The following is a 22,310-nucleotide window of genomic DNA, read 5'->3' as shown; positions in this document are numbered from 1 at the left end:
TTTCTTGTTTTGTTTATATTTTTATTAATTGCTTGTAAAACAAATACGCTATTTACTCCACTTTATTGTCGAAGTAAAACCTCACACGGATTGCTATCTAAACGTTTTCCAAAAACTTCATTATCGGCCGAGAAAAATGTTCTACTTCCCCCAAAACAAATTACCCCAAAAAATGCTAACCACTAGCAAAGATCAAAAGCATTCAACAAAAATATTCGCTTCTCACACAGAAGTTTCTTTGAAGCTAGAGTTCACAAGCCTCCGGGTCTAGTAACATAAAACAAGAGGTGCCAATATACCCCCAGCTGCGAGTCCATTCCGAATGCCTCTCAAATCTGGAACAGAGGAAAAATTATTGAGCGACTTACATGAACCATGAAAGCTCGTTAGGTCACATTTGATATTATTTTAAATAATGTCTGTGTTAGTGATTTGCATGCACACCTTGTCTGGTTTCTCCATTCGAATGTGGCGCATTATTTTTGTGCCGTGCACCTGGTGACAATTTATATTAAGTTGGAAATTTGAAAACTATCCCCTGCCGCGATCCAGTAATAGAATAGTGATTACCTCCTGGAGTAAACAATTGCTTTCCTCAGGAATCTGTCTCTGCAGGAGGATTCCTTACGTCACAGGCGCATTTTGCATGCATATCGATTTCAACAGCAAATGCGAAAATTCAAGTTGCAAACTCATCATTGAGCTTCGTTGGACAAGATCCAGAACAAGCGATGTTTAAATGCTGTCTTTAGTTCACGTCTGAAAATAGAACAGATCAACCCAAATCCCTGTTTTGGAGATGACATATAAGCTTTTCTTTATTATTCCTCTTAGGTACCGGAACTATAAACATAACCTTTCCTCCCGCAGCGTTTTCCCGCTAAAAGTCGACCGCAGAAATTCCACGCGCGCGTGCGCGTTTTTCCCGCGCAAAACGTATCATGTGAGCTAAGTCCATTTACGCGCGTGGACTTCCGTTCAGAATATTATAATTAGACAAAATAATACCCCAAACGTCTTTAACTGTCAAAACAGATAAACTTTTTTTTGATTCAAAATTTAAAATTCAAGGTTCTTCCGCCAAATTTACCCAAATCAGATCTTGAAGGTTTATACTGCAATTATTTAAATGAGAGGTTAAAGTCTTCAACTGATCTCGAACGATGATTTCCAATCGTTTCGAACTTTATTCTCTTTTTTTGTTTGTTTGTTTTGTTTTTGTTACGCAAAATTGTTAGATTTGCTCAAAGTCCTCAAAGATCTCACTCTAAGTCCTCTTGTTAGTTATCCAAAATTGTGGACATCTTCGATGAGGCCGGCAATGCATGAAGAGTAGAGTCTCAATAGTTGATCCACTACATTTGTTCTAAGGTAGGAATTTAGTCTTTTACTTTATTTCTGATCCTTTCTTGCAAACCTTGGTGTTGAATAATGGTAAGGTTCAGAAGTACTTTATTACGAAATGTCTCTTCATCACTGAAGGCTTTCATGAGTTTTCTAGACCAGGTCCACCCACGCTCTTTCACGCTGCAGCTCCTGAAAAAACATTCATAAAAATATTCATTCAGCTTTAAAAATCATGTAAATAATTATAAAAGCACTATCTGTATATATAACATCATTCTAGGACAATTATCTTTGACAATCTAGGTGTTTTTTTCAACCTTTCGACACCGGCTCATTAATATCATGACATACGGTATTTTATTGGTCAAATTCGTATTTTCTTAATGAAAATTACCGTCAGAAGAGAGAGTTTCTATCGTTTCTGTTTATTCATTTTTGATATTCTCCTAATAAGGTTATCTAATCAGCAAGAGATAAATTGCATGTCACTAATGATTGCGGTACTCTAAAACTCAAGGAATTCGAAAAGATTATCTTGTGAAAGTAAAGAAAAAGGAAGGACAGAATCCTCACTGATTTATTCGAACGACGCATGGTAAGGGATTATTGTTACTAGAGGTTTGTTTTTTTTTTTTCAAGGTCGTAAATTAAATCGATACTATTTCTAAATAGAAAATCTTAAATCCCCCCAAAAAACTAATTGCAAACCCTTTTCCAATTGGCTATTGATCTCCTGGAATATTAATTCCTTAAGCATTCCCCATCCAGTCATTTCCCTTTCGTAAGGTCGTTTTTTACTTAAATCATTTCCATTTCGGAATGAAAAAATCTATTTAAAAATTTAAAAAATTCCTAATTGCTATTTTCCTATTGGCTATTTATCTCCTTAAACATGTATATAAGCTATCCCTCTTCAATCTTCATTAAGGTTTGCTCCAACGAAGCTCGATCAAACATCTGAAAGATCAGTTAAGTATACCTCTTTCTATTACACGGTGTTCAATTTACTTATTTTATTTCATTTAATCCGGAATGGAGTTTAATTGTCCTATGCCAAATACAATTTTTTCCTATTAATGTGCTGCAACTGAAATACATGAGTCAGCAGAAATGCATGAGTCATAGAAAAAATAATTGAATTGCATTTTTTTCCAAAAAAGGGAATTCTGGTGTATCCTAAGTCGTATGACTCATTTATTGTTTCCTTTGGGGGGAGGGGAGGGGTCAGTGCTATCGTGATGAGAAAAAATCTGTTTTGTTTAAGAAAAACTTAAGTTTTCTCACCCAAAAAGCACCAGAATTTTGCCTCAAGATATTTCTTCTTCATGGTGCGGACAGTAAAGAAGACGCATACAGAAGATTTATCTTGCCTCGCCTAATAATTGAAAACCTAACGAAATTCTATCAATTGGAGACAAAACATATTGATTAATCTTGCAGTTCTGCTTAGTTGCAGAACTTGATTAATGATTGAACGGGCGTTTGGGGATATGGACAAGGGAAAAAAATAAAGAAATAGGTCGCTTAACTTTCATGTTAATAGTCAAGCCTTGCCGATTACGTAATTAAATATAAGCCCCTGATGAAGGCTGGGCTTGAAATTTCTTTACACGGTAGGCTAGAAAACTGCCTTCATAAATAGCATATTCTGTGAGATATGAACTCACTAGTCTAGTCTTGTCTACATCTTGTTCTTTCGCTCATCATCTCCCAACCCTACCCCCCCCCCCCCCCCCCCCCCCGTCATGCTTTTGTCTTTTAACTTTTTTGCTTTTTTTGAAAATGCTTGCACCCCATCAATTCCTGGACAGGAAATTCCAGGAAAATTGTGGGTTAAAGTTCAGGTTAAAACCAAGAACCTAATCAACTAGTTTCCCAATATTCCATCTTAATTCCATAATTAAACAAAATCACATAACAAATTTCAATTAATCAATTTTGAAATTAATCAATTTTGAAATTAATCAATTTTGAAATTAATCAATTTTGAAATTTATCAATTTTGAAATTTATCAATGATAATTATTCTTGTTGTCACATCATGATAATCACAGGGGAAAAATATCAGTCTATTTTATCTCTTGATATAGTCTTCAAACATCAAAAACCTTATCCGGATATATAATGGTTTGTTTGTGCGGAACTCCCAAAGACAAGGAAACGTAATAAAAGAATGGGCACCGACTCGGACTGTTGCTAAAAATAGAATATTACTTCATTTCCGTTGCTCAGCCCGTTGCTTAGCAACGACGAGTCAAACAATCAAAAAAGCAGAAAGAAAAGTAGAAATAAATCATTTTTATTCCGGAAAAATATTGCTGACAGAGCGATCGTTAACGACGTGGGCTCAGAAATATCACACTTCAAAGCAATCTTTATCTATAAAGAAATATTTTTAAAATCTGGATAGTGTCCTGAATAGGTAAGAACTTAGGGCGCTACGTTATCATTGTTTCTATTTCTAGTGATGTATCGATCTTCACGAAGTAAATACATGATAGTTGAAATACACAATCATTGTATGAAATTATGATACCAAATGATTTATTCACAGGTTTTTTTATAGTGACTTGATGTCATGTTGAAAGACCATTGCTATCGTGGTTTTTAATTTAAAGAAAAGAACTGAAAACGATACTTTAGTCTTTTGGTCGCTATCAAATTCAATTTAAAAGCTTTTCACGAGTCTAATTGAGTACATATAAAATCCATTTTTACAAGTCGTACTGATCAACTAGACAAATACAGCATGGATAATGAATCATTGATGCAGTCATTCAATATCAAGAGTGGATCTAAGACCCTGGGGTGGAGATGGGGGAGGGGGGATTCAAACAGGACTAGATTTTTTCTTTTTTATAGACTTATCGCTAGATAACTTAAAGTTTTCACTTGAGTTATACAGTTCCACATATATATGCATTTAAAGAACGGGACAAAAATATATTGTTACAAAAAAAGTTACTACAATATTATTTCTTAGTAGTCAATATGAATTAGAAAATTTTACTTGCCAAAACAAAACAAAAATTGTCAAAAAGGCGAGAAGGCTACATCATCCCAGTGTTGCTTAAAACAAAAACAAAATCCAAATCGGTCAGTTGACCTTGACCTATTCTAGCAATTGCCATTTGAATCTTGCTATTAGGTACTAATTATCGGTTAGTTAAGTTACCTAGTCAGTTACTGAATAAAGCGTTTTTAAGGAAGGGGGTGGCTGGGTCTAAATATACCGAACCCTTATAGTCGTTCCCTCAAATATCCAGCCATGTTAGTATCCACATAACTGGACGGTCCTTTTTTGTTATTCTTGTCAATTTCTATTTCAATTATTTTTCAAAACTCTGACACAACCTCTGGGCTGGTCTAAGTTAGTGCGAGGGTGACTCACAGATCGAACCGGTCTGAAACACCCACTGAACTGACCAAAGTCAGGGCATGGCTAACTTAGAAACTTGGCTTCAGCTTTTGCGTAAAAAGGAAAACCAGGGAATCTGGAGAAAAACCCTCAAATCAAGGGAAAGACCTAAGAAACTCTAACTGAACCTAACAAAAGCTCTTGTAATTCCTTTCTAAGTCTCGTATTCTGTCATACTTTTGATTTTTTGGATCAAATTACCTTTTTTTTCGTGCAGTTCCTCTTGGACATAGTATTTAATCCTTTTTATGCAGCGTCAATAATCTACTCTTCCTGTGCTAATATTCTTAGCTTCGTGTAGTCGATTCAATTTATACATTCGATTCATTTACTGAAGTAAATGGTTTCTGCCTTAGCAACAGGGATTAAGAAAACCGGCGACGTTAGTAAATATGTTTTATTAAGTTGCGACAAAACCTGTTCAACTGATGAAAGAAGATGTGTTATTGTGCGCAAACAATCTTAAAACCTAGACTAAACATCGCTTTGAATGACTGCTTGAATGCCCGACCAGCTTCAAATAAATATATAAAAAAACATAAACTACCAATAAATAAAACGAGCGACGTTCGAAGATCAACCAAAACAATTCAAGTTTATGACCACTTACTATATCGAATACGAGAGTTAAAAAGAAATTGAATATGGTATAAATAGCACACTGAATCATAGTTCATATAAAAGTATTGAGGAATTTCGGTGAAACTGGTGCCAAAGACAACTTACAAAGTTGAAATAATCATACTTTGTAAACACGAGTAGCAAGCATGTGAAGATTCGTGCCCAGGTTAGAAAGATATTATCCAATCAGAAACATGGCGATAAATTAATGCGTGTGCAATGAATAATAAATGAAGAGGATTTGCTTGAACCGTGGATGATTCTAGAACCGGAGTCCATTAAACCTGATGTAAATAAAGTTCAAATAAATAACAGCTCTTGAAATTGAAGCCCGTCGCGATGAATTAGAAATAAAAGGTATTCGAAATATAAAGACGAAAACAAAAAATTAAAAAATATCTATAAAAGAAACCATTTGAGAGTAAGACCTCAAATTCACGTTTCGATGCGTGTCAATCAACGTTTTGCGTTGTCATGACGATAAGCTTGTCAAAAGCACGTGCATCTAGTGAGGTTATTTTTCCTAAGAGTTTTGTTGATAGATTTTTCATCTGTCTTTTCTTGAGTTTAATGAGTCGGCCAAGAATTAAAAAAAACATTTTAAATTTTAATAGATTGCTAGCGAGTACTTTAATTTTAACGAAGACTTTCAAGTGTTTACTTTTTTTCCTGTTAGTTACGTCATTTCATGACGTCATGCATGTTTAAGCATGTGACCCGTAAACGTTTTATTTTCGTGTTCCTAGATGTTGTCATAGTAACGGATCTGCTCTGTCATGAATTGGGATAACCAAAGCCGCAATATAGAATAACATGTCTAGGACGTGCACGATTGAGCAAATAATAATGATTGGTTATTAGATGTGTTCCAAGTATTCTATATTATTGCCTGAGGAGGGCAGATGACTTGCTACTAAATAGTAAGATGATAATAATAATAATAATAATAATAATAATAATGATAATAATCATAATAATAATAACAATAACAATAATAATAATAATAACAATAATAATAATAATAATGATAATAAAAAAATAATAATAATGATAATAATAATGATAACAGTCTTTATTACATAGATAAAATACATATCGTATTTACATGAGAAATTATAAAAGGGGAAAATATACGATAAAACTTACAAGAAATAATATAATTATACTGCTAAATTATAATCATAAATAAGTCTATTCATAAAACAGTTCTTAAATCTTTCAGTGTTTGGGAATATGCGTAGATCTAACATCACAATGTAATCTCACCAATGTCCTTTGTGCACGTGCACACAGACATATGTCGTGGTATATGTATGAACAGCAATGTTTGTAACATTGGCTTTGAGAATTCAAATCTTTTGATAGCTTAAGAAACGTGGGCGCTTTACAGAGGTGGTCGATCAATAGAGGTCGAGATTCTCATTCTAATTCTAGATCCAGAATAAATGTACTAAATATCAGGGAATTTTTTCGTTCCGGTTTTTATACATAATATTTAATTTAGCAAATGCTTGGAGTGTTAAACATGATCATTATAACTAGGCGAGTGAAATATATATATTGGCCACGCGCATCGCGTACGGCTTTCAAAATGGCTCTAGACACGCATGACTTACATTAGCTTCAAAAGTTCGAATAGATAGAAATTGGAAAATGCTTTTGAAGGAAACACGTCGGTTGTTGTCACTTGGACGACTCGTCCATGATCATTTTAGTTAATTATGTACTTTGAAGATCATGAAGATCATAGTCCGGCAAAGCAGGAAGCAAAGAAGATCAAAGAATCGACGACTGTTCGAAAAAAAACATCCTTGATAGCAGATATTAAAGTAACAGTTGATTCATGACACGGATTTGCCTTTATTTTAAGTTCAAAACACCAACGTCAATGCGTACGTGATTAGAAGCAATTTCTCTTCGTCCAAGCCGAATCCGTGTGTATGTACGCAATTCGTGTCACGTGATCTTAAGGATTTCGTGAGACCTGTGGGCTCCCTGTGGCGAGCGACTGGGGATTTCTGGGTAATGATATTGGCTATTTATCTCTCAAGGTCAATGTCAGCTCTATCCCAAGGACACGTCCAGAACCCGTCAAACGCAAGGTATACAATGTCAAGAAGGAAACAAAACCCATCCTATAATAATCTGGGAATTAGGAGTTACATGTAGGCCCAAAGGTAAACATTTTGGTGGAAGGTGTTTGTGTTTGCGTTGAAGTAACTGCGTTGATGGCGATAATATCAGGGTCGCTAGTGCTTGTTTAGTGCGATGTAGGGTTCCTATTAGAGTATCTTTTGTTATATCGGATAATGAAGCCCACGGCGAGGCTAGACCTGAGTCCATCACGAAACAGAACGTTGAATAATTGCTCCCCTTCGACTCGGCTACGCGAGGTTGTTCTTAAAAAACGTACTTAAACTACAAGCAATTACAATTGGTCGACACAAGTTAGAAGCTCAGACCACTAGACTTTACACGCGCTTTCAGTGCACTTTGATTCAAAGTAACAATTGACTTTGACGCGTACCAATGTACGGCCCACTTTACAGGACAATAGACACGCGTATTCCAATAAACACGATCCGATCAATATTAAAATGAGCTTCAAAATGTACGTGACCATCGACCTTGATATCAATACTTTGATTAAGGTCGATTTGCGCGGACCTCGTTTTCGCTTTTGACTTCATCACGTCTCGCAAATCTTGGAAAATTCCAAACGAGATCGCGCGAGCTTTTTTTTTTCATTTTAATTTACTCCAAATTAATGTCTTCTTTTTATAAGGTAGGCTTGATTCCGCTCAAACTTCGCCTCTAGACAAGAATGCGGATGCTGTTTGTAATGACGATGATCGAATATCAAAATGTTAAAACAAAGACATAGTTATAAATATTTTTTTCTGTACAGCATGGTGATGACGAAATGGGTTTCTGATTGCAAACCGCGCGCTTTGAACAAACTCGCCGAACCACGCCGAGGCAGCGCGGAATCTCAAACAGACTTAACATTTTTTTCTTTTGTCAAATAAAAGAAATATTGTATGTCTTCAAGGACTGCAGATCACGTACATTTAGACATTGATATTTGCTCAATTGTTTACCGCTGTTTTGGCGGCAAGGACCTCAAAAGGTTTGGGATATATAAAGAAAAATTTAGGCTTACACACCAAAGTGTCAGTAGGGAAATAGCTGAGAAAAACTAGACACTGTATTGGTCTTGCTTGAGCATAAAACATCGGCTCACGTACGAAACTTGAAGAGAATTTTATAATAAAAAAGCTACAGCCCAGAGTGAAAGCTGGTTTCTTTCTAGTGACGTCGAATCACCTGATTTTTGGGGGCCTGACTCTAGCAGATTACCGATCACGATCGATACGCGTTCTCGTGGTATTACACGTGGATATCGCGAAAGCACATGGAATATTCAATAAGTCATTTTTCAAGTCGTGTGTTTCCATCTTGTTTGAAAATCCTATGGCAAGCTTTTGTTGTCCTCAGTAAAGAAATGATTCTCTATGATTTCGTAGCAGGAAAAAAAAAAACGATCCTAAAGGTTCAAAAAGAAAATGTTTCCTCTACCCATGCGCTGAAGCCGAGCACGCATGAATCAAGTACACCTCCCCCTCGACCTCTTTGGGGTTCCTTTGGTGTTAACACCTTCGCGTTTCAAAAGCATCTCTCGAGAAAGTAAAGTTTGCGTTTCTACACCTTCGTTTTGTTGTGTCCACCTCGGTCACGAACCAATAACTAAGCTAGGTAAAAATTACTCTTATTACTATAAAGATTATATCTTCGACGAACTTAAAAAGCGTGATTCACCTAGTCCATCCTCGTCCAAGCAAGAAGTGTCACTTAAAAGTCTTACAAAAGCTTTAACAAAAGACATTTCAACTTGAGTTTTGCACGCTAATATACGTTCCGTGATGAGTCGTGAGGGTTCGTTTTTTTAAGGTGTTTCTACTTAGGTGTAATTTAGATGAAAGGATTCACGATATACATATCGTGGCTTTCCGCTTCTGATGAGGCTTAGTTATCACGTTAGGGGGAACCCCCTTACGTCAACTACTGGGGAAATTTCCTGGGCGTAGGGTTTTTGAGTCTAAAACTTTTGGTTCACAAAATAAATCTACAAAATTACTGCCTCGTAAAAATGTATTACACTTAAGGATTAAGTGTGTGTTTCGTGCGAGCTTCGTGTGTTTTGTTAGCTTTACACCACACAGGATCTCAGGCGCGTTCAACTCTCCAATCAGAACGGGTAGATTAATAATTACGTAAGCGCGCGCAATAAAATACCTAGCATCGTTGAAAACAAAAACAGAGTCGAGTATAGAGTCGAAGTATAAGTACTTTTACGCTTACTAGGTTAGTAAGACACAAAAAATATTAGATTTCGCTTTCTTGAGGTATTTTATGCTGGTTTTTCTTTTCTAAAGTATACGTTTTTCTTTTTTAGGTACAATACGCATCGATTCGTGCAAGAAAGACTTGCAGTGTAATCAGAGAGACATCGAAAGCACGTGGCAAAGGACTGAAAAACGCGTTGTCTTGCCGTGTTGTCCACGGGCCACAAATACAACAATTTTGAAATTTCTACTGAGCTCAGGCATCAGGAATATTTTCAAGTCTTCTAACGATCTTTACAGAGACTTAAAAACCGAAATGTGCAGACCAAAGTCGCCCGACGAGCGGGGAATTTCAGCTTCAAGCTCTCATACTAACGGGGACCACAACAACGACTCGTTCGTCGTTTCACATGTTGCTGCACAACTTGCTCAAATAGGAGATAAACTCGAGTTAGCATACCAAAAGAACAGACAGAAAGAAGAAGTAAGCTTCAATATCAAAGCAGTTTGTGTTATCGCGCTATTCGTAGCATTACGGTTGGCCATTTGAGAAAAGGTTGTCATTTTTACCAAAGAACATTCATCAACCGCTAACGAACATATATACGGCGACACAAGAGCTTAGTTTTATCATGGCCAGTGATGCTAGAAGTGCATATCTGTCGTTCTCCAGCGTACTAACAACCGACTTGCCTACTAATCTAGTGGTATAGTGCAACAAGGATGGCTTGCAGGCAAAATAACAATAATAAACCATCGTGGTTTGGTGGCAACACCATCCAAACCGGTCAACTCCCTTATATACATCACACGCACTTCGTGTACCCTTCTTTGCGTTTGCAACGCAAGAAAGGAGCATTGCTTAAATGCGAGGAATCAAAGGGCAATTTACTTTTGCTTTTATTACATTTTATTTATGACGAAAACATGGACAAAAGGTAAAAATATCATAAAAAAGCGATGAAAAAGAAGAAGAAGAAGAGTCGAAACAGAAAAACGAACATAAGTGATCACCTTACATCACCTTTTATATTTTTATTTCGTATTTTGAAATTTTATTGGTTATTTTAATTGTTTGCTATATTTTTTGCTGTACAAAAAGCTTAAAAAACTCATCGTTATGGGAAAAAAGAAGGATAAAGGAGCATATCTGTGCATTTTACAGGCCCCTGCTTAGCAAAACAAATCGAAAAATATATGACAGGAACAAAAATGACAATAATCGTTTGAGCTCTATTATTGAGCTGGAACCGATTCTTGCTTAGCTCTGATGAAGACATTTCTCCAAAAAAATCGCTTTTTCCTAAACCTTAAATCAAGAAAAATATTTCAAAAAGTCTCTCAACTTTGGGGTTAACCCAGTGAAGTTCCCACAGGCTGGTTGGAGACCCACGATTTAGGGCACAAACAATTCGGCCATCGTTTTTTGGAGTTGAACAACAGGAGCTTTCAAGCTCATGCTTCCTCTTAAGTTTTAGATTTCTACACCAGCCTGCCTTCCCCGGAAGCTCAGGACTAGTAAACGGACATTTCCACCAAAACTTGCTGCGTAGGAGTTTATTTTTAAGACAAACTGTAAATAGTTTCAGTAAAGATGTAATATATAGTAAGAAGTAAGAGAAGAAATATCTATATAGTACTAAGTTGAGAAGAAACGCTAAATAAAAGGTACTTACCATCCAAGCCAAACAAAATTTGTATATCTTGATAACAAAGATTTATCTTTACACACACTGATTTAAAATAACCTAAAATAGTCTATCGATTGAGTGGAAAATGTTTCGTGTATGTAAGGTTACATTCCGGAAAGCTGCCATCTTGATCGCAGGAAGATCCAAATTTTAAAATGCGTTTCATTTGAAATTTTCATCGCTTGTCATTCGTGAAACGCAAAAAATATCCTCTAAAATTCTGAGGAAATTGGGTTCTATATCATTTTAAATTTCGAAAAAATGTCGCTTTGTACGATTTATTGAAAAAGAAAAGACAAAATGAACTTGAAATGATAGCAAAACAAGATGTAGAAAGGAAGCTCGAGCCAACACAAGTGATCAGTGTTGTGTTCACGGATCATGCACGATCACCTCTGTCTTACATGGTTTTCTCTTGATTCGATTTGGATAAACAACAGAGAAGTCAAAATTAAACCATTTTTCCGCCAAAAGAAACACGAAAATATATACTATGAAAAAATCTGGCTACTTCTACAAACGTTTTCTTAAAGCAGTTAGGAATTTCGTAGGATGGTGTTAACTGTGTTAATTCCGACATGTTTCCCTTTGTTCCAGAAGTGAACATTTTTAAGATGATAAAGATGGAATGAAGTTGGGGTCATGAGGTCCAAATACTAAAAATTGTGATGCTAAGCACTATAAGAGACTCGTGTTTATGGATGCAATATGTTTTTTCTGCATTTCTAAACCCAAAGTACAAATATACGACCGAAGTACGTAGTCTTTCCACTCAATGACATCGAGGACCTCATTTGGTCATGAAAAAAGTATTTAGCTTCGACTTCGAGTCGTCGATGTAAGTCGCGCTAGCCGTCTCAGTTCCAAGATTTCACTTCCAGTTAAGTTCGACTGTCTCAAGAAGCAATCATTAACTTAGAGTATAAGATGGTTAAAATCGTATATGTACGGCTGCAACCGCAGAAATCTCCTCTCTGGCCGAGCACCTCAACGCACACAAGTAAACGGCACTTGCAAGTAACAACATGACATGGGTTTTTCACTCAGTTGCAATTGCATCGCTTTGCTGTTCACCCCTTATACTTGTAGAACAATCGTTTATTTGATTATAAAGTTTTACAAGTTCGAGATAACACGAAGGATATATAGTTCCCAACACATCACAGCAGTATAGCAATTTTAGTATACAACGTCTTCGTATAAACTTTTCATTTGAAAAATTCGTGCAGAAATACAAGTTGAAAATAGATGCGTCAATCCGAAGTGCTCGTTTTGATTTGCATCCACTATCGCCAACATCAATGTTTTTTCCTCCATAAAATATAAACGCTTCCGCGAAACCTTCGTCTATTATTCTCTTGAAAAACTGATATAGTTTGTGGAGTTTGTTTTGAGAAGCACACAAAAACATCATTTTTGTCCTATGATTGTCTTGCCGCAACCCGATTCCAAATCCATGTTCATGGCGGCCAAAATTGCAACTCCTTCAGCGAAAGTTACGAGCCAAAAACCTGGATAAAACCTTTCCAAAAGTCTATATTACGTTATTGATTGTTTAGCACTGTGCAGCACTGCAAAAGCACTTGGATCATTCTACCATTTAATATTAGTTTTCTGGTGAGCAAAGGCTTGCGAGACGCTGAGAACTTTTATCCATTATTTGCCTTCCTGAGAAAGACTCGGAAATGTCTTACACATTCGCAAGAAGGGCAAAAAAAAACAGAAATTTCCAGCTGCAATCCCGAAAAAGCTTCGATTTACAAGCACTCCTTATACACTTCGTAACCACAGTGTACAATCAAAAATACTTCACCACTGAGCTGTTCTCTATGAAAATTACTTTTTTGCTGAACAAGGCAGTTTTGCCATGGATCAGTCGACATGCGTACTAAAAATAAAGAAAAATGCTCAAAAAAATAAACAGAAATAAACCTCAAATGCACCCATATACGACCTGTAACGGTAACGGAGTTGTTAATCACCTTTTAATCTTCAATATTCACAATTCTTGTAAGAATACCTTGGCCTTATTATTTTATTATTGGTATAAATTTTCCAAGGTTATGTCGCTGAAGGCATCTTCACTTTAATCTTGATTTCATTCCTTTCCTCCGTGAGTCTTTCTTGCTCAAAAGAGCGTTACGGAAACTATAAATTGTACTCTTTATCCATATTCACCTTTTCAAATAACTTTACGATGTCGTATTTTGAGAAAAAGGGCTTCTAACTCAAGCCAATGAGTGGAAAATACTGAGATGTAAGTTCAAAATTTCAAACACTTTCATGTCATCTTACAATTCTCTATAACGTATCAAAACAGGCGCTTAATTTCTTTATCTTTTACTCTTTTCCGTTCTTTTTCTCTAAATCTTATAGTTTATGCTTCAAAATTTTTCTTGTTAAGTATACAGGTTCTAAGCTTAAGGTACGAGGCGAAATTTTAGGCGTTTGGACTATCTGTGGTCCCAGAAAAAATACCCAGCAGAAAGCAACCTTAAAATGTAAACACCACTTTTTTGCATAATTTTAAAGCTTACCCGAATAAAATGCATTTGTTATTATTGTATTTTCTTCGATATTCTCGAGAAATTTGGCTAAAAGACAGGTCTCTTTCGATGGAGATAGAAATAGCAGTATATGCCCTAAAATATGGAAAAGTCTGGGAAGAGAAAAGGTAGAGGTTGTGAGTATTTTTGTATTTCATTTTTGATCATTTACAGGTGTATTTTTCCTCGGTTGAAGTTACCTACAATACAATATTGTGATAAAAGATTGGATAAATAATTAGAATTGGTTGGCAAATCCTCGTTTTGTCATTGGCTGTTATTCTAAGCCCCGTCAATCGCATCGAATGGAACTGCTACGATATGTCCATGCCAACCTTTACAAAACCTTGGCCCTTAGTGAACAAAAAAACTGTGACAGGCCGTCATTTCTAGAGCCAATCAGCTCTCACAGATAAACCCATGAGATGAATATGTTTTTTCCAATTAATTTATAATGAAAACTATTCCTGGGGACAACATTAGACCCCAGTGAACTAGCCAAGAAAAGATTTTGTGTGCTTTTCCCTGCATTTTGATTTCAAAATTTTCGCGAAAATAACTTCGCTAAGTTTTTCTACGTCTTAACGTCTACAAATGGAGGATGTTCTTCTAAGACTAACAATAGGTGTTTTGCAATATTTACCGAAGCTAAAATTAAATATTAAAAAAAAAAAGAAATTGCCACTAACAATATTATAACACTTCGCCAGTCTCTTTATGGCGGATTCTATTCTCTTTCTGTTACTAGCTTTCGCTCAAGCAATAAAGAATAGCTCCGGATATTTTTCAATGCTACCCTACCATTCAGCTGTACTGTCGGAGTAAATCTGTTATCCAATGAAAGTGTATCAATGGTGCATCACTAGCTTTCTATTTTGGTCAACCGAAACGATATCAATTCCCCTATGATGGAATATTTCTTCCTAGCTAGACAGCTAAAGATAATAATCGGCTTTTTTTTACATACTGGCTATTCCTAACATTCGGGCTATTTGCAGTCACTCAACGAATAACTTTTTTTAGTAGAGTTCAAAGTCCTACCTCAATCAGGTGGTACCCATTTCTCGCCGGTCCAAGGTCCATGGAAAACCAACAACCTTTACAATAACCTCATCAAGATGAATAAAATGTTCGTTAGGGAATCAACTAGCTTACTTTACAGCCTTGAGAAAGAAAATCACCCTTAGACTGAAATAATACACAGACCAGTCGGAGGTGAGGATATACTTTGCGCATGCGTACCCTAAGACGTGACCGAAAATATGCAGATCAGTTTGCGTCACGAGGAAAGAATGAATGATGAAGAAGAAATAATTCTTTTCCTGTCATTTAACTGGTCAATTCCTAATGACATAATAAGGTAATCTTTTGTTGAACAGAGAAAGTGAATTTCAGTTATTTGTAAGTGGTTACGATAGTTATTAAAGCGCTAAACCTTACGACCTTACGACAATGAAAAACACGAAAAATATTCCCAAAAGCAAAAACATTTTAATCAATGAATCCTTTATCTTTCGACAGTGAAAAAAAATGCTTTCTAAAATGTAAGATTCGAAAATGAAAGAAAATGTAAGATTTTATTCCTGAAAGACTCCCTATATTTTGGCTTGAAATTTTATTAGAAACTTATGAAACAGCGGTATTATTTCGAGTCGCTTTAAAAATATCGCTAAGCTGGAAATCATGTCAACAAGATGGTAATTTGGCGAAGCTAGATTGTCACGCATTCATAGTTATTACGTCAGCGTGACAGCTTTCATCAAGACCTTGACATATAAGCGGTGCGTTGGCGGAATACGAAATAAGTCAAAAACCAACTTCGAATTAGGAAACTGAATAACAACACAACTAAGAAAAATGCATGGTTTTTTAAGCTAGTTCAATTTCTTTGTTGCTTAAATTTTTTTTGTTTACATTAAATTTACTAAAAACAACATTTTTGTAAAGGAAATTTTAATAATTTTGTTAAATTAAAAGTTTCGAATATTTCACCTTTTCGAAAATAACAAATTATTTGTATTCTTGTACTTAAATCTTCATTGAAGTTCCTTTCTGCGACAGACAATTAATTATCGAAGGCTTTTTCCGAGGAAAGTCAATTTTGTAAACTTTCGTCGAGTTTTGTTAAAAAACTTCACAACTTTGAGAAAGTTCGCAAACTTTAACAAAAACGAACACCGATTTTGTCTCTGCAAAGGAATGCACGCATGCGCATTGGAATGATATGTATTTGCGCATGCGCCATTGGGTGGACAAAGAAACATGTGGCGGTAAGTCTAAGAGAAAAGCTTCGAGGTACGACAAATCCTTCTCAATCAAACCCAGGCGCTGTTGTTCGTGATTTCTCCTCTTCATCAACGCCGTTAGGAAATTTGAAATCGAAATTGAATAAGTGTGGGCGTGCCGTTGCTTGGGATTTTCCATCGAAAAGCTTTGATTTGCTTTATGGTTTCGATCTGAGCGACTAAATGGATTGGACCCGCGATGCGGCGTCAAAGGACATGCAAAGCGGAGCGCATGGGTTGAATAGAAATCCCAACCCGGTGTCACAGACCGACAAATGAAAAGCTGATCTATTCGCTGGATTGTTGTTTCATGAGGAACGTTTCATTTCAAAACCGAGAGATCCAGGCATGAATGCATGATTTGTGATGCTCTGAGCTTTTGAGTGCTACCAATGTCTGCCTTTTAACATCTCCCTTCTTGTCGCTGCAAAGCTGTCTTTCGTGGCCTTGAAGACGCGGCGCTTTATTCGAAGTGAATGATTCAAGCGGTGTCAAAACGAAAGCACAAGCAAGAGAATTACATTCTACAACTAAAACCACACAAAATGAGCTGGTAAGCCATAAATATAGATACATTTTTTGGATTTACAAAACCAGTGAGTATGACAAAAAGCTGACCAGGGAATGATTTCAGTGGGATTTAGTAACAGTTCGCTTTGTTTGGAACACTGGAACTGCAATCAACGGGAGTTTATTTACTCTTGTTAGTGTACAAAGTGTACATCTATGGTATAACCGTAGAGCAACCAGTAGCAATGATGAGCAAGTTTGGATTACAGACAACACAACCGAGTTTCACTTTCATAATATATACTTCTGAACTTCTGTTTTTCCGGGCACGACGAAGGATAAAGGTTGCCAACAGACATGCGAATCCCACAGAGCTATCCTTTCCTCTACATCTATCTCTAACCATAGACCATCCGCATGGACAATGCGTCTACCACGTGCTGGGGTACTGCGATATGAACTCCTAGATATATCTTTTCTATTTGCCAAAGCTTTGATACACTCCACAGCGTCTCCCAATAAACGACACTCAAATCTGACAGCACAATAATACAGCGACCAGTAGTTCATTATCAACAACAACGAGATATGCAGGTTTTGAGTTGATTTAATGGACTGTTTCGCAGTGTGAACGCAACACTAATTTGCGTGTTCACAGCTTCACGAGTTATACTCTTCATACCCAGGGTCACTAACCAACGCTCTTATCTTATTTTAGTTTAAGAGGCCGCTTTATTTTCCTGTAGTCGTTCTTCGTTTCTGACTGGGTTTCCGTATCAAAGTGACCTCCAATACACACGCAATGCAAACAGAAACAAAAAAGAAAAATCGATAAAAAGAAAGAAATATTCTTCATTCATTTCGATATTTCTTTTCTACCCTCTTACTGTCAAAAAACGAGACCAAATACTATTCTGATGTCCAATTTGACTGTAAGATAACTGTCAACTGAATATTTCTTCAGTGGTAGGGAGTTTTTTTGCCAGTGTTGCAAGGATTTATGTAGTTTTTAAACTTTGCTTTGTTAGCGTTTACAAACCGACGAATATGTACACTTTTGAATATCTGTTTAATTCCATTGTTTTCTTATCTTTTGTTTTGTATTTTTTTTACAGTGTATAATCTAATATAAACACGCGATAAGCCTCACCTTAGATAGATTATTGCCTTCAACCAAAGAACGTCAATTGAAAGGTCTTTTCGTGCTGAAATCTTTTCTTTTCTATCCTTTTTTCCATCTTGTCATAGTCTTCATTCATTTGCTTTTTCTTTGTTTACGCAAGGTGCTTTTTACCCTTTCAATAGCTGCAGACCTTAAACAAATTTTATAGCCAATAATCGACTATTGAGTAGATAAAAATACACATTGTAACCGCCTGTTTCCATAGTCATTCACTGATACAATTATCACTTTATCAATCTCCGCCATCTTCACATCCGAATCAAATGTTCTACGGTTTTTGCCCTCTTACAAACAACTAACGATCTTTGCACATTGACCTCAATATCTACGTCAGTTACAAGTACTAATGCCGTGACGTCACAAGGTTAGGTAACCAGCAACACGTAAAATGCTTAGATTAATTTTCCTACAACTGTATTTACGAGTCCAAAGTGGCTTAATTTTGGAGCGTGTATAACTTTGTTAACTTTGAATAAGTTAAAAAATTTATTGCAAGACATAAAACTTGATCTAAACATGTGCTGATCTGGATCATTGACAATTAACGCCTATAAATCTGATTTCATGATCAAATCAAAATAAATAACCAAAAACTCAATTATGACTCTTAAGAACGATTAAAATCAAGATATATACAAATTTCCACAATCTGTACTTGAATAAAACACAGAGTTTTACAAAGTTTTAATGAGTTGAAAGCTCTAAGTATAATCATTTCTATTGAATCGAGGAAAGAAAATCACTGCGCCGAAAGTTCCCACAACATGGTGAATGATGCTCACACGTGGTATGTATTGTTTGAACAGCCGACAAACAAAGGCACTTTGATAACTTGTAATAGTTTTAATCCCTTCATGAAATAAAACCATAAAATAGACTCTAAGTTTAAGACAATGGATAACCAAGGTACTAATATAGGTTACGGCCCCTCTATAGCTGTGATATTTAACGCCAAAATACATGCAAGGTCTGTTTTGGATATGAGCTATTAAGGCGAACAAAAGAGATGTTTGGGTATTGTCAACTAATGCATGCCGCCCTTTCAGTGATCAGAGAGTTGCACCTTTCCATGACATCCAAATAAGATTTGAAGAACTCCCTACATTTAACTTAAACCTTTTGATGCTAGTATAATATTTAATATTAATAATGATATCTTACACACACGAATCATTCGCATCTTTTATGATTCATAGTCATGAGTCATGCATACCAGGTTTGTTTGTATTTTGATCAACTCGTTTTGAGTACCTCTCGGATTCAATGGTCCATTACTCAATTTTAGTACTGGGATTGACTAAGAAGGAAGTGACGCAATGATTTGTAATTATGCCAATTGCTTACTATCAATCACGTGAGCTTTTGGAGTTGACTGGGGGGCAAACAAGCGATTGACTGAGGGGCAACTAGTGGATGTTAAGTCAAAACATGTCAAAATAAGTATTCAAACTTTTGTATTTGACTATTTCTACGACATGAAACCAAAACAAGAGATCAAAATAACCTCCAAGACTCTACAAGCCATTAAAAACGCAGTTATTACCGGAAGTGACGTCTATTGGTAACAACCTATTGAAATGATGCTTGAAGCTTGATTTGTAAAGAAATTGCAAGATTCAGTTGGTTGTCCTGGAAATAAACCCCTTGCAGCAATTCACAATCGTCCAAAGATAACTGAGCTTTTCAGTCAAATGGAGTCCGCGCCGTATGGGAATCGCTGCGAAGGGTCTGTATAGCTTGAGAGTTATTTTATAGAGGGAAAAGTTTGGATATGCGAAGACTGAGAAAGAAAGAAAGAAAGAAAGAAATGAAAGAAAGAAAGAAAGAAAGAAAGAAAGAAAGAAAGAAAGAAAGAAAGAAAGAAGGAAAGAAAGAAAGAAAGAGAGAGGGAAAGAAAGAAAGAAATAAGTTCATGTGCAGTTCTCCACTTTAAAGAAATAATTCACCTAAGATCACCCACCCATTTACGTATGTGTTGCAGATAACAACATGGGATTAGTAGCCGATATGGTATGAGGGCCGACAATTCTCTCCCCTGATGTCTTCGGGCTCGAAGAAGCTTGCGTATTCTAGATCTAAGCGGAGATGTTAGGCCTTAATGCGGTCGGATCCGAAGTCCGTACGGCGCCTTAGCGTATGCAGGTATCCCAGGGGAAGGGGAGCGGTGAAGGGGAGCGGCCATGGAAGGATTGGTTAAAATCTTTAGCTTATTTTAACTCTCTTTATTCCCTTGTCGTTTGCATTGTACCTAAAAAATTGTTGTCAAGTATCCTTTTGGTCGGCATTGGTTTTTCCCTCTTTGTCATCGTCACTTATCTTTCACGGAACTAGTGCTATCGCGCACTTCACCCCTCCCTTCACTGATGCTCTGAAAGTAAAGGGTATTTAAACTTAGAGCTAGTTGAAAAAGCCAATGTGTGCAACTGATGATATTTAAGGTCACGTTGAAAGCGCCGCATTTACTAGTAGCCATTAGAAAATCTTTGTGATTCGTACATGACAGACTTCAGGCTGGAACTAAGAAGGGTCGTCGCCGGGCCCGTTTTTTACTCCATGATCACTTCATACAACTTTCAATCTTTAACAACACATACCTCTCGGTACATATGTCGATTCTTAGACAGTGATCATGAATAGTCTGCTTTTTGGAAGGAAAATGGCGGGATTATATATTAACAGTTAGCATAATTGTTGAATGAAATTTTATCTTGGGATAACGTGGGTGTTTGCATGATTATCTTTGATCGTTTGGATGAGAATGGGTTAATAAAGGCTGATTATTCAATTCAAAAGCTATCCTTTTAGCACTCGAGTTAATCTCCCGTTTCGTGATGTATCGAAGATTATCTGTCGCATCTTTTTTTCCAGTCTATCCTTCTTTATCCTTATCGATGCTTGTGTATCTGAATTGAACATGACGTCATTTATCGCCCACGCGTGGTAACATGGATGGAACTTGGATCGGGGGAGTGAGTATGGAGATCATGCTCAATAGAGTCCTTGCATTGATTTCTTAGAGGAATTGTTCTGGGGGACAAAATTATAGGCCGTCTTTTTTTATGCAATAAACATCCATTGTTTTGTCTCCGGCAACATTTCCTCTCGAAACTCAGTGAAAGAGGTCTATAGTATAGCTAAAGCTTTCGAGTTGTGACGTTTTTCCGGATCCAGTAGCTCACAAAAACCGCTAAAATAAAGCAAATTTGTTCTCAATGATTTATTCTTCCCTTTAAATTGGTGGACAATAAATCCTGTGACGAAGAAAAAGTAAAAAAAAAAACAAACAAAACAACATCTTTATAGATTTTTTCGCTTTGGACCCAGAAGTCTTTTTTCCTCACGATTACCGTCATCATCTATCATCGTCGTCATCATCCGTACTCATACTAATCAATATGTTTATCGTTTATCATGATCGAAGTCATAATGTTTTAAATAATCATTATAAGTTTATAAGTGTTCGTCGTCATCATAATCAATATCATCAATATTTTTGGTCATCTTCGGTATGATCTTCTATCTACCTTGCTCATCATCACCTCTGAACATCTTATCATTATTATGATCAAAATACAGATCTGGTCCGGTTGTACGAAGGGTGGATAAATTTATTGGATAACAGCATCGATTTATCCATCGGATAGTGTTACTTCACCCTTCGTACAACCTGCCCCTGGGTAGTTAATTTCTCCCCTCCCACCCCTCCCTAACTGTTACTCAGATTGAGTGGATCGAATCCCATGGAGACAGACGTCAAGCGGTCTGTAAGTAAAGATAAAATAAACAATGGCGGGAGGAACATGGCAGTTAATTCTCCTAAAATACTTAACGATATTTCACATTTAGAACCCCGCTCGAAGGCTAACTACCCATGGAGAACATCTTCAAGATATTGGCCTTAAATCAGAGGGTTGAATATCTCCACTTAAAGAAAAAAGAAGGCGATATTTAGCATATAATTATGGGAGTAGCGGTGAGTAGTCGACCGAAGAGTTTAGACAACACCAAGTTGAAAGTCGGCAAGAAACCTTCGAAAAAAGGTACTAAATAACTCGCATGTCTTCTTTGATATTACAGCTAGTGGGTATTTATTAGTTTGTATTAATATCTAGTTGTTAATGATTTGTTTTTATGTGTTTTTGTGTGTTTTTATGGAATGTTTTGGCGCGTGTGATTTGGTTGGATTGTTGTTAACGAGGACGATTAGGGATTAAAATTGCTGTTTTTTCTTTTCTTTTCTTTAACATTTTAAAGTATGTTTTGTTGTAGATCCTGTGAATATCCAAGTGCTTTCTACAGCGTTTATTCCCTCAGACATAACTGTATTTTCTGGACAGGTAGGATAATAAATTTAAAATATTTT

General features: G+C 36.3%; 1 protein-coding gene and 2 long non-coding RNA genes across 3 annotated transcripts in view; 2 read left to right on the top strand and 1 right to left on the bottom strand.

The window, feature by feature from the left end:
* LOC148908832 (uncharacterized) lies at window positions 1–15,211 on the bottom strand. The gene is made up of 3 exons (XR_016120657.1): window positions 15,011–15,211; window positions 571–1,536; window positions 1–335 (listed from the first exon to the last, which is right to left on the bottom strand). It is a non-coding gene; the product is annotated as an uncharacterized LOC148908832 (long non-coding RNA).
* On the top strand, window positions 9,708–11,415 carry LOC148908833 (uncharacterized). Its single transcript, XR_016120789.1, has 2 exons — window positions 9,708–9,751; window positions 9,843–11,415. It is a non-coding gene; the product is annotated as an uncharacterized LOC148908833 (long non-coding RNA).
* A 6,512-nt stretch (window positions 15,212–21,723) lies between the features above and the next one.
* LOC116301439 (uncharacterized) overlaps window positions 21,724–22,310 on the top strand; it is a 46,817-nt gene continuing 46,230 nt past the window's right edge. The window contains exons 1-2 of the mRNA XM_031710498.2: window positions 21,724–21,987; window positions 22,217–22,284. Coding sequence (XP_031566358.2) covers window positions 21,909–21,987; window positions 22,217–22,284 — 147 coding nt within the window. The 5' untranslated portion in view covers window positions 21,724–21,908. The remainder of the gene's footprint in view (window positions 21,988–22,216; window positions 22,285–22,310) is intronic.

This window comes from Actinia tenebrosa, unplaced genomic scaffold, assembly GCF_029948245.1.
Source record: "Actinia tenebrosa isolate PJP-AT-01 unplaced genomic scaffold, QUT_ActTen_1.0 PGA_scaffold3__52_contigs__length_22856419, whole genome shotgun sequence".
NCBI classification, from domain to species: Eukaryota; Metazoa; Cnidaria; class Anthozoa; order Actiniaria; family Actiniidae; genus Actinia; species Actinia tenebrosa.
The sequence above is the reverse complement of the archived record's forward strand: the minus strand, read 5'-3'. Positions and strand labels throughout refer to the sequence as shown.